The sequence below is a fragment of the Electrona antarctica genome (assembly GCF_951216825.1).
Source record: "Electrona antarctica genome assembly, chromosome: 13".
Taxonomy (NCBI): domain Eukaryota; kingdom Metazoa; phylum Chordata; class Actinopteri; order Myctophiformes; family Myctophidae; genus Electrona; species Electrona antarctica.
In genome coordinates, this window is record NC_136794.1 from 14,431,915 (window position 1) to 14,445,621 (window position 13,707).

General features: G+C 40.6%; 1 protein-coding gene across 3 annotated transcripts in view; it reads left to right on the forward strand.

The window, feature by feature from the left end:
- Positions 1-8,100: 8,100 nt before the first annotated feature.
- Positions 8,101-13,707, forward strand: part of mlphb (melanophilin b) — a 49,623-nt gene continuing 44,016 nt past the window's right edge. For all 3 annotated transcript variants that reach the window (XR_013791378.1, XM_079518288.1, XM_079518289.1), the window contains exons 1-2: positions 8,101-8,176; positions 11,813-11,983. Coding sequence is in view for 2 of the 3 variants with exons in the window: in XM_079518288.1 (XP_079374414.1) it covers positions 8,169-8,176; positions 11,813-11,983 (179 nt within the window). In the remaining variant the exon portion in view is untranslated. The remainder of the gene's footprint in view (positions 8,177-11,812; positions 11,984-13,707) is intronic.

Genomic DNA, 13,707 nt, shown 5'->3' on the forward strand with positions numbered 1-13,707 from the left:
GCAAGAGAATGGAATGCAAGCTGATATATGATAACTTAAGTAATTTATTTTATTTGTATTGTTTTTACTTGTCTTTTTCTTCTGTCCCGTTTGTGTGCCTGCTTTCACTGCGTGTAATAAAAATGGATAACTGGAACTGGAGCACACTTCAATAATTTAGCAAAAATATGCTATTTATCTTCCTCAAAGGATGTGAATAGCACGTTTTACCATCAGTCACTTACATTCTTTCTTGTCACATAGCAGTTGTGGAGTTCAGTCCTGGCCGTTGGTCAGGCATCCAGCTGATAATATATCATTCAGACATTTGATCTCGGTACTGTTGGACTGCTAGGGATATTTCAAGGGTTCCCAAACATTTCAGGCACCTCCCGGCCAGATAGAACCTGGGAGGTGGTCCACTGAAGTTTGGGCATCTGCTTATCTCCACAGGTCATAAAATGACTTAGCCCACAGGAAGATGGACTCCCGGTTTGCTATTTACGACCCCCATGCTCTCCTGTGCAGAGAGAAGTCCCTTTATTTAAAAATGCATTTTCCTATAAAGATGCATTTTTAGGGTGGTCCGACATTGACCTGCGGACACGGCCTTAGTCACTACAGAATTCATGTAATATTATATCACTTTAGATATAGACCAATTCAACCGTTTCCCAGAACTGCACTAACTTGGTCTTCAGTCACCATGTATTGTCTGTCTGCATGTCTTGCCTTAACCCTAGTGCTCTCTCTCTCTCTCTCTCTCTCTCTCTCTCTCTCTCTCTCTCCCCCCATTTCTCCCCCCATTTCTCTCCATCATCTCTCACGCTCTTTTTCTCACAAACAGTCCTGTGTCTGTCACAGTGTTTAAGCAGTTTCTATAATAAGCCTTTGTCATTGCTTTAGGAAAAAATGTGTTGCTGACTGCCAGTGGTGCCCAGCTGGATGTGAGAGAGGAAAGCCTTATACACAAAGCGTCAGATGGGAATTCCTGTAAGCTGTTAGGCCTTTTGAAGCCTGACTCCCCCCCCTATGGGATTCTAGAGTTCCAGGGTTAACAATAAGAGCATTGAAATATGAACGTCTCTATTCAAGTGCCAGTTCTCAATTATATTTCACTGGACAATAGTTTGTGAATGGTCTATGTGACCATGGCATTACAACCAAATTATTCTCTATGTACCATGAAATACTGCATAATGAGAACCGGATCAGTTGATTTGAAGTGTGAAAAGCCAATCCAGACATGACAAATCACACAATAGATGGGTTTCTGTGCAGCTATGGGGCATAACGCAGCACTCAGAGCATAGCTGGAACTCATCCTTCTAGTTTAAGTCTTAAGACCATAGAGTATTAAAAGGATAGAGACTATTCATTTCAGTGGAAGTTGCTCAGTGGCGTTTTGAAGCACCCGGAAGAACGGTAATTTTTTTTAATTAAAATGCGGAAGTGCAAACAAGCGCTCAACGTTAAAGTCCAGCTGCACGAAAATTATATGACAATACAATTACATGACAATACAATGACATGGCAATACAATTATATGACAATAAAATTACATGACAATAAAATGACATGACAATAAAATGATATGACAATAAAATTACATGACAATAAAATGATATGACAATAAAATTATATGACTACACTATAGCTGAATATAGGAGGGGCTAAAAAACCTCTATACCTTATTGGCCACTGCAGTTCATTGGAACGATCTATGGCCAAAAACAGCATCAATGCAAATAGTCGCAACTCCTTGCAACTCCTTGCAACAAAACAGTTTAAGGACATGTCACACCAATGCAACTCCCTGCAACTTCCAGCTTTGACCAGTAGGCTCGGCGGCTTCAACGTTGGCCAGCCGTTCTCGGCCTTCCCGACGCGGCGATATCGACGGCAAGCGACGGAAGCTTATTGTCGGTAGGAGTCTCACATGCTGACAAGCTCCCAACACTTTCAAACTGGCCGACAGCCGACCGTCTGTGCTGTCTGTCATCCAAACTTTACAAATCATTATTCCTGGGACTGGGTACAGCACGGGGGTGGTGGTGGATGGGTTTTAGTACCCATGAAGGAATGTGTCCATTTCCTGCTGCATGTTTGTGGCAGGAAATTGATAGGCATCACAAACCACATGAATATCGGTCCACATCACTGAAAACTGTTCCACTTCTTGTTTGTTTCATGATTACATCAAATAAATATTATTAATTATCCAACATTTCTATGGCTGATGAAGAATTTTCATGTTTTAGCTGTAGTGGTGCTATGACTGACTATGAATTTGTGGGCCCAGGAGGGCACACCTTTCTATTTCTATTTTTATTTAACACTTTTAATGAACACTTCCAATTTCACTTGTTTATCCTGCATTAGTTCTCTCTCCTGATTGGATAATATATACAATATACATAGGATACACTATATACAATCAGATGATATAGAGGTATTTAACACTTAATTTAACAAAGGGATATAATTTACAGTTTTTCACGATTGTTAACACACGTTTTTTCACAACCTAACGGCATTCTCAAAACTGCACACACAAAACTGAAAACCTCACATACAAAATGCTAAACCCTGACTCTCCACTGTTCCCAAAATGGAACTTGTGTTTTCATTTGGTACACACGCCATATTTTCAAATGACACACACATACCATTCATTGAGTACACACAACTAAGCATTGGCTACACACTACCAAGCATTTACAGCACAATGAAGTGCAAAATTGAAAACACAATCATAGAAATGGAACACACATGAATGACAATGACTGTGGAGAATGGGCCATTTCTCCTTTTGTAAAATGACTCCGTGTAGGCCTACTTTTTCATAGTCAAACATAAAACAGCACACAAATATGCAGCAGAAAAAATGTTTTATTTCATTTTCTTATTTTTTTACTGTAAACCAGCCTGCTCAAAGCCGGCTCTGTGGGTTCCGTTCATATACCTTCTACCTCCAAGCTGAAAAGAACTCCTCAATAGGATTCAGGAAAGGAGAATAAGGTGGAAAATTAGAACAGAAAAATGTTCTAATGATGCCATCAACTGTGTAGTGGCTAAGATTGGGTTGGACCCTCTGGCTCATGGTCAAACCATGATTGAGCACATGGTCAACCACAGTTGCCCGAATCTCATTAGATATGACCGTTCTCCTTCTTCCTTCTCCTCTTCATCTTCCTCAACTTCCTCTTCCTCCTCTTCCTCTTCCTCTCCCTCCTCCTTGTCCTCCTCTCCCTCCTCCTCCTCTCTGTCCACCTACTCCTCTACCTCCTCCTCGTCCTCCTCTCACTCTTACCCCTCTCCTTCTCTGGTTGTCGATCTCTTCAAGGTTCTCCATTGTTCAAGGCTCTCAAGTCCCTTTTATGCTGCAGTCCTGATTGCAATTGCTCACCACATCTGAATGTTTAGAGATTTGACTATTTGTGTGTTGTAGGTTGATGCTTTGAGATTTTATGTGAGAAGTGTGTGCAACAACTGAACAAATTGTGTGTAGTGTTTGGACAACAAGGTAATGTGTAATTAACATCAGAGTGTAAAGAAGGAAAGTCAGAGTCTAATGCAGATAAGGGAGTGTGATGTAGTGCAAATTGTGTCGAGCGATTAGGTACATGAAGTGAAGGTTGTGCAAATTGTGCCAAGTTTTCGAATGTTGTGTGTTAACAATTGTGAAAAACTGTAATCCCTGTTTTGCAATATTTCAAAAAATATTGTGATACTGTTAAAGCAAAAATAATATCAAGGATCATTCTGAGGCTCTGTGCATGGTCTGCAGGGGTGGATTTCCAAAAGCAGTTTGGTAATCCAGTTCCAGTCAGGACAACTCAAGAATGGATGAAATATATATTTATTGAATATAAAATGAGCAATATATTTATTTTGGTTTGGCGATTAATTGGATCTGCTTTTTGAGGGGTGCTAGCCCCTCCTATACACAGGTTTGTCTTTAGTTCAATGTTTGTTTTGTAAACGCATTGACAATGAAGGGAACATTTATGTCATAATGTGTAATTTACCTCATAACTTGTCTCTATTGTTAATGGCGTTTAATGTTTGTGTTTGCACCGTTTGTTTTATATCACCATTACATCACCTAATGACCAGAGTTAGACTTTAATATATTAGCGCCCCTCACTTCACACGGGTGTGATTTTTAGGTACTGAGATCAAGCTCATCAGTCCCAACCAAAGAGACTCCGAAAAGTCCGAATCCCTCGTACCTAAACAGCAGATCCAAAACGACAGGTGGTAGCTGGGGTGAGGACGCACATTCTCATTGGCCGGAATGAGATGATGTATGATGATGTATGATGATAAGAGCGCCCCTCACTTCACACAGGTGTGATTTTTTTATTCTTTAGCAAAGGGCTTAATCATTCATGTCAATCAGAGCCTGAAAAGGCCTACTGAAAACTAAAATAATAGCCTAAACTTTAACTATGAAGATTCTCATACAGCACATAATGCTTTGCATGCATGATGCATTGAGAGCTTGTAGATCAGCTATTTTGACTCGCTACACCGTCATACGACATACAGGTAGTTATTTTGCTATTGGCTACAAATCAGTTGACTGTGGGGTCCTTTTACAAGCCTGTTCCCATTACATTGTCTCATAATCGGCCTATTGTTGTGGTCTGGGGGTAGGCCTACTGTCTAATAGTTGCATCGTGGGAATGAATATTATCTTGTCATTTCTAATCTAACCACCCCAAACGTTTCTCTGCAATGTTTACTTTGTATCTGCGCCTATCCAAAGCTGCTTTCAAAAGTTCCATATAGTGTGAGTGACGTGTACTGTGGGCTTCACAGTCACACCAGTAGGGGGAGATTCAAACAAATGAGAGCTACAGTACATGTTTTCTCTATTGAGAAGCAGTACCTGTATTTGTAGCCTACAAGTGAAGTTCAACAAGTGGGAATGATTGTCGTGATAAAATATTCTGCAGCCAAACAAAAGATTGATAGTTATTTGGGAGTACTTGAGTATCTTTCCTATTGTGTTATGTTCCATTTGTTTCTTGCGCTCGTATATTGTTTGTTCATCTTTGTTGGAGCAGAGCTAGGAGATGTGGGTTTGAGGTTGCAGATAATATATCCAGTGTGTGCACTAGTCTCATCTAAACTCACTCCATATTTACAGTTCTGTGTTAATAGAGGGTGGACCTATTGACACAGCTGATCTAGCATACAAAATGCATAATGAAACAGTACTGGCCAGAATGTACAATGTACAGTATGTGACTGCTAATGTAGCCTATGCTAGTATGCTCTACAAGTGTTGGACTTGCTGACTACTAGAGATAGCGGAGCTAAACAAGACAAGATAAGAGACATAGTTCAGGAGCTGATTCTGAATCCAGGCCAAAACACAGCGAGTGATAGGATCCACATGAAATACATCAATTCTGCAACACAGTTTCAGGACGGTCATCATGTGCTCTGAAGGTTTTTCATGGATGAATGTTTGTTTGTGCTGGATGTCAGCCAATATGAGAGTGTTTCAATCCATGCATACATGATGTGAGTAGATAGTGTTGTAACAATACAGATGTAATGAATTCAAGCTTTTATACAAGTCAAAATGAAGTCAAACATTATACCGATGCATGTTTCTAATTGAATGCCCAGACTTTTCCATTGGATGTTAGTACATCCTCTTTTCTATAAGCAACTCATTTCCCACAAATTCCCTTGCAGTAGCTACATCTGCCAGCAATGCATTTGCATACTAATGCGTTTACAGTGCAGAACATACAGTACAGTGTAGCTCTGGTCCATAGCCTTCTACTGCTTCTACGATTCTGCCCTGCAGTATAAGGCTATGGGACTTTCGGTTTTAAATCTCAAATCGAAATCCGACCAGCCTATCCTCTTTAGTGGAAATCTCACGAACGTTTGACCTACTCACCAATACAAAGACGGGTTGTGTCAATAGAAAGCCTACTTTCCTTAGTGGACGCACTCTGAGCCCCCCACCACACGTATAAACGGTACTTTTTGGCCAAAAAGGGATTTTGTTTCCACCGGGAAAAAAATACTTTTAGTTACTCCAATGCGCCCTCTACCGATATTGCCCAGAGAACTGCCTCATAGAGAATATTTTTCCTCCGGTTTCTGGCCAAAAAGTACCGTTTATACGTGTGGTGGGGGGCTCAGAGTGCGTCCACTAAGGAAAGTAGGCTTTCTAATGACACAACCCGCCTTTGTTTTGGTGAGTAGCAAAAACGTTCTTTTAAAATACGCTAAAGAGGAGAGGCTGGTCTGATTTCGATTTGAGATTTAAAAGAAAGTCCCATAGCCTTATACTGCAGGGCAGAATCGTAGAAGCAGTAGAAGGCTATGGACCAGAGCTAAGTACAGTGCAGACTTTTTAAAGATGGCTAACTGTATTATAACACTGAAATGGACAGTGTTAGTCAACTTGAAGAGCTCACTATTCAAAACAGCTGACTAATACATTGGATTGGTAACAACTTTGAAGTGACAGGAATCTTGTCACTTCAAAGTCAAATCATCAAATCAAATCTTGACATTATTTTGAATGCATGCATACTATGTTACATGATAAAATAACTATATATATTTGTTTGTTTGTTTCCTTGCTTGTGTAGTAATTAAGTATTATAATGTATTGATCAATCCCATAAGATCCTACGGCATTAGATCCATAGTATCAATTTAAATGCTGTTTTAATTACTTACTTACTTATGCCTGACACCCTTTCCAGGGTATAGGCCGTCGACAAGGGACCTCCAGAGTTCTAGGTCACTGGCGTTCTTTTCTATCTGCCACCAGGTGCATCCCAGCCTCTTGGTGTCTGCCTGGAGATCCCTCCACCAGGTGTTTTTGGGCCTGCCTCTCTTTCTCTTCCTCTGAGGGTTCCATGTTCGCTGTTTTAATACTACAGGAATAATCATACTGAACATTTAATTTTCAATGTAAGGTTAAATAACTGCTGTATGCATACAGTATGTATCTTGACTTAAAATGGGAGTTATCCTGTTCACACATTTAAATAGGCCTTAATGTACTGTATGTGAACCCTAAAACTGTACACTTGAAGTGACAAGATTATATAAATGAGTGCATGCGTCATGGAGCAGCTCCATATTTAGAAATATAACCATGAATGAATAATAATCTCTGTTCCAAGAGGTAAACAGGACATTTAGCGCAAAGTTACCTGCGTTGACGAGGCTATGATTCAATCAACTGAAAAAGCGCCACATATTTCTCCACTCTGCTTTGATCAGCCCCTAAATTAAATCAAACTGCCTTGTTATATAATTTTATGTACTGAACCTAGACAGCTGCGGGCTAATCATTAGCCTAAAGCGGAATTCTCGGCCACGGGCAATTTTAGGATTTGGTCATCAGGCAGAGGCTCTGATCCACTACTGCTACATATAGACACCAATAATTTGCTGAGAGCTGAATTAATTTTGCTTGACAAATTGAACATATTAAAGCAGAGAACATGATATATCCCACAAGATTTATATCTTCACCCTGTTTGCTCTGTTGAAGTAAGTGAAGAACGGTGGCGAAAACAAGAAAATTGGATTGCTGGAAACTTCACATGGCTCCAATTAAATTGGACACTTTGGAAAACAGGAAGTACTGAACAGATGGGAGGAAATTGAACGTTTGTGGAAAAAAAGACGAGTGGAATGAACTGACAAGAGATTCTTTGTGGTGATTTTGGATCTGCCCTGATTTGAATTCATATGGTGTCTGGAGTTAAGGTTTTTACTAACATTTAAACTACATGGTCTTCAAAAGGAACAGCATATTTGAACGGAAATTTGTTTGCTCATTTTTAGCATTTTAAAATACAAAATGGTACAACTGTGGCACTCAAAGAAATTAAATTTTGTCACGTCACTTCTGTGAAGCAGATCCTACATAATGGTCAAAGTGGTCAAGACATAAACCTCTGTCTGTATGATATGGCCCATGGCTGACCTCCACACCGGGACATAAAGGACTAGCCTGAGGCCTGAACCTCTGAAGAGAGGGCAGCAGCAGGGAGGCGGAGATGAGGCCGTTTGCCTCCTGGTTAACTAGACATGTGATTAGCTTTGCTGTCGGCTACTTACTAACTTAGCTGCCCTGCAGTCACTCTGTCCGTCTCTCAGGGGAATAGGAGCTGGACTAGCTGCCAGAAGCCATGACAAGGTACGTTAATAAATTGATATGTAGAAAAAAGGAGAATCCCGCACACTGTCTTCACTTAGGTTGGTTTTTATTGCAACGTTTCGGTCGTCAGACCTTCATCAGGCATGATGAAGGTCTGACGACGTTAATAAATTGACCTCTAGAGTGACGACGTTGGAAGGTTGTGTCAACCGTATATTACTGTTTATTCAAGTCTGAAACCCCTGGCTTGTATTGATTGATTTATGAATGATAGTACATACAACTGCTATACAGCTACTGTACTGTCAGTTGTGTTCAACTGGCTCCAGGTTGTGTTGTTTGCGCAATTTCAGATGTGAGAAGCATCCCCTACTCATGTGAAAGGGAATATATGGACTTATAGGAGACTTTGGTGTAAAATCTATGTGTTGTTAGGCTTTGGTGGCTCTCTGAAACTTCATGAGTTTGAGTCTGTAGTTTGCTAAATAAAATATAAGAATAGGATGAAGTTCTGTTAAATAATTTTTAGATAGATTCCCTTTTGAAATAAGGACATGTACTATTTAAAGCAATTGCACATACCTCAGTTGTCCCATACCGGAATGAAATGACAAACAGTACACACCCTCTGTGCAAATACTTAATGAGACCATGTGTGCACTTGGCACTACACTTCCATCCTTGGGTGTGTGAACTTGGGAACATTATTGCTTGCAAATAGATGTAGCCAAATATGCATCAGCTGCCATTTGTAGATATAAAAATCACACCCGTGTGAACTGAGTGGTGTAAGGTTTTATATAGCATGATCAGCTGTGGTCTGACGTAATGTCTGACGTAATGAAATAAGGTAAGGTATTATATAGCCTGATCAGCTCTGATCTGACGTAATGAAATCACACCTGGATGTGATTTCACAACTGGCTTTTTTTGCGCAGAGAAAATGACCACGGTTGCTACGGTCATCCAGTTCACCCGGGTGTGATTTAATTACGTCAGAAATTATTTTGAACATAGCAACCATGGTCATTTTTTTATGCACACAAAAGCCAGTTGTAGGAGTGGTTTACACCACTCAAAAATCACAAGTGAGGGTGAGGGGCGCTCTTATCATTATACATCATCATACATTATTTTTCTCCTTTCATTGTCAATGGCAAATATGAGACATGTGGGGACAAAAGCTGTATATAGGAGGGGCTAGCGCCCCTCAAAAATTAGATTACTGCATCGTTTGACCATTATGTTCATTGTGTGTGATCATTGTTCAAGTGATCATTGAAGTGTGTGTGTGTGTGTGTGTGTGTGTGTGTGTGTGTGTGTGTGTGTGTGTGTGTGTGTGTGTGTGTGTGTGTGTGTGTGTGTGTGTGCGTGCGCGTGCGCGTGCGTGTGTAGTGACATCATCTTCTCCTAAATAGATGTTTTGTCCTGATGGTTAAATGTCTCCGACTGCAGACATGACATTAATCTAGATTAAGTCAGTAGCAGATCTTGAGACCATCCAAATTCGTGTATTTAAGATTATTTTTGGGCAATTTTGCTTGATTTTAGGTATCCAACTATTCACGATATATCGATAAATTTAGCAAAAGATTTTCAAAAAAGAATCACACCCGTGTGAAGTGAGGGGCGCTCTTATCATCGTACATTATCATACAGTACATCATCTTATTCCGACCAATCAGAATTTGCATCCTCACCTTCGTCTTCAATGTTAGTGTTACGCAATGTTTCTGTTTACACAAACACTCAAAATGTTCCATTCATTGTCAATGGCATTTAATGTTTGTGTTAGGACAAAGTTTGTGTTTACACACACACACACACACAAAAAGCTGGACATAGGAGGGGCCCCTCAAAAATATCAGGATTATTTTGCTGAATTTTTTAGATATTGCATTTTTAAGTAAACTAGATCGGTGCCCGTTGGGTGCAGGCACAATTCCATAGGCGAAGTCAGGAATACAGACACGGCCATTAGTGGGGGGTTTTTAGGGACCCTAGCCCCTCCAATGTCTGGCTTTCGGAATTACGTCATGTGGCAGCAAAGTCTATGGCTTTTTTAATGTATACAAAATGAATTCATTTTTATAAACTTGCAAAGCTGATCAATGATAGCCCCGACTAGTAGCGATGTGGCGATGTAGTACCCGAGTGGAATATTAAGAGAGTGGCGACACAAGCGTTGAGTCCCATTGTAACAATGGAATGCGGAAGTGCTCATTCTATCTCAATGGGATAGTTCCAATATTTGGAACTATAGCCCATAGACACCGCTTTGCGGCGAGATCAAAGCGTGTCGCCACTCTCTTACTATTCCACTCGGTGTAGTATTAGGGGCGAGATTTTCATAATTGGCTGGCCTCTGAGCCAATGGGAGACTAGCCCTATAGGGCCAATGGGACACTAAGCCCGGCATCCCTCCCCCCCACCACCGCACCATGACTAGAGACTGCAAACGCGACTACAGAAAGCGCCACTAAGGTACAATATGCAAGAGAATGGAATGCAAGCTGATATGTGACTTGAGTCATTTCTATTTCTTTTAACATTCTTGCTTGATGACCAAAATAAGGACACTAGATTGAAAGTGATTCCTCTTACCGTATAGTGAGTAAGAGATTGCAGATAGAGATACAGACAAGTCTGTCTGTCTGTGAATAAAACACACATTGTCTTGTAAACAATGTACCACTAGATATATTGACATAATAAAGGCATGTATGTCATTAAGGTAAATAACCCGACTGTTTTAGTGCTGCTGGGATGAGTTCCTTGGATGTCATGGTAACCTTGACCAACCTTAAACCTTCCTGGTTGTTAAACAAACACTCAGGATGTTTGCTTAACAGGCAGGTTAATACGTACTGCCTTTATCACATAATGGGACCATGGGCTGTCTAGTGGTGGTGGATGCTGATGGGTATTTTGATAGATGTAAACCTGTGAGAAAACCTAGAATGGAGAAAGACCAAATTAATCAATATTATTACCTTCTAAAGTCAAATAGTAAGAATCAGAAAACCCTTTAAAAATCCTTAGCCAACCAGGCAATGAAGAAAACCAAAATAGTAATTTAGACGACTCCGGAATGAATGCACACGACACTGAGAAATAAAAGAAAGATAATTTAGTGAATCATTTTCAGTAAAATGATGTTGCAAAGATTCAGGAAGTTACAAAGCATTATAGTCCATGTTACAAAATGTCTGTTTCCCCTGAATAATGTCTCTAGCACTGTCCATGGTTTTTGAGTGGTGTAAACCACTCCTACAACTGGCTTTGTTAGTTTACGTGTCTGTCTGTCTGTTCTTACCAAAAAATGAGCATGGTTGCTATGGTCACCCAGTTCACACGGGTGTGATTTCATTACGTCAGACATTACGTCAGACCACAGCTGATCAGTCTATATAAGACCTTACACCACTCAGTTCACACGGGTGTGATTTTTAAGATGCAAATGGCGTCACAGTTGTTTATTAGTTTTGGATGAGGAGAGTCCACATGTTGAGTGAAGGATGACATGGACCGACATGACGGATGTTGCGGACCCTGGTTGATCACTCTGACTCAGACATAACCATTAAACAGCATGTTACCTACTAGTTAATATTATGACCATCATCATCACAAGGTTTTGTATATATTTATCTTTTTTTCCCACTGTTACTGTAGCCCATCAGCATTCCGTGTGGCAGGTTCTGGTCCTCCTGATCTCATGATGATGCGTGACAGTGTGGCTAAGAAGTTGGACCTGTCCAAGCTCACAGACGAGGAGGTCCAACATGTCTGGGATGTCGTGCAGCGAGACTTTGACCTGAGGAAGAAAGAGGAAGACAGACTTGGGTAAGATGAATCCAAAACACTCGTCGTTTGATATTTATTTTACATAAAGACCTGTCTGTCAACAAAATGAACAAATGTAGATTCTAAGGCCCAATTTATGCGTTGTCGTACCGTACGACAGCATCACACGCCAATAATAGCTGATCTGTGAGTTCAGAACGCATCACATCCACAACAAGTTTATAGATCAGCTATTTGTTTACAAATTAGGCTTTATGCTGTCAGTAGATGTGGATTCCTTCCTTATTTTGACCCAATGTAAAACGGAAAACAAATAGTTTTGTTGAGTCACATCTTCTCCATAGAGCGTCGCAATCCCGCCCCGATGAGCGGCTCAGAAGATAATTTCCCATTCATTTTTCCCATAGACATTTCAGAAAGTATTTATTTAAAGACCTTTAAAGCCTCGGACAAAGCCAACTCGGCTGCTGACAAATCATGACAATAAACAATTAATTAGAAAGAAGAAAAAAAAAGGGCACGGTACACCTTTTTTCTAATTATTTGTTCGGCCCAATTTTTTTTGTTTATTGTCATGATTTGTCACCATCCGTGTTGGCTTTGTCCGAGGCTTACAGGTCTTTAAATAAATACTTTTTGAAACGTGTAATGGGAAATTATCTTCTCGTCGTCATGAAAGGGGGCGGGACTGCGACGCTCTATAATATGCACTGTGCAACCCACTGTATGGCTTTCGTTAGTTTAGTCTAGTCTCTCTTGTTAATTCAGGTCTTGTTTATTGACCATTTCTGTGATATGGCATTAGAAGTGAGGGATTATCAGAGAATTATTGTTCCTTGAATTGGAGGGGGAAAGTTATGTTCATGTGTTCGTGCGTGCGTGCGTGCGTGCGTGCGTGCATGCGTGCGTGCGTGCGTGCGTGACGGCCAAGCTACACCAGGCTTTTCAGTGCGCGTTACACGAATACGCACACACGAGCATGCGCAAATTTAGGTGCGCGAAAAGCCTGGTGTAGCCCGGCCGTCAAAGAGTGAGTGAGTGAGTGAGTGAGTGAGTGAGTGAGTGAGAGGGTGAGTGAGTGAGTGAGTGAGTGAGTGAGTGAGTGAGTGAGTGAGTGAGAGGGTGAGTGAGTGAGTGAGTGAGTGAGTGAGTGAGTGAGTGAGTGAGTGAGTGAGTGAGTGAGTGAGTGAGTGAGTGAGTGCGTGAGTGCGTGCGTGCGTGCGTGTGCAGTCATGTCTGTGTGGAGATTTAAGAAAGTTGTCAGTTCATGAAGGAATTGTTACGTCATGACAACATCGCTGTTGGAAAACAATTCTTCAAAGCCTTTCTTGCTCAAACAAGATTATGTTGGATCCAACTGGAAAGTAGTAACCTCTTTAGGTTTGCAGTCTGGGAGAGTGCAATGCTGTGTATCTCTGTGGGTTCAAGAATCCAATTTGAATTAGACTTGGCAGTTGACTATAGGGGATACAGATTTTGGTTTGTTTTTCTAATGAGTCAAGCATCACAGCACAAGGTCACAGTTTAGACCTATGGGTCATATTAATAATGACCCTAACACAACAAATGTGTACAGTACCATCTATGAGTGCATGTCTACAAGTAGTATACACAATAATACTGTATGGCTGCTTGATGCCAGAATCAGAAATGGACAGTGGTAGGCCTATATAGTAACTAAGTACAGTACATGTACTCAAGTACTGTACTTAATTACAATATAAAGTATTTTTACTTTTACTAGAGTACTTCCGTATTATACT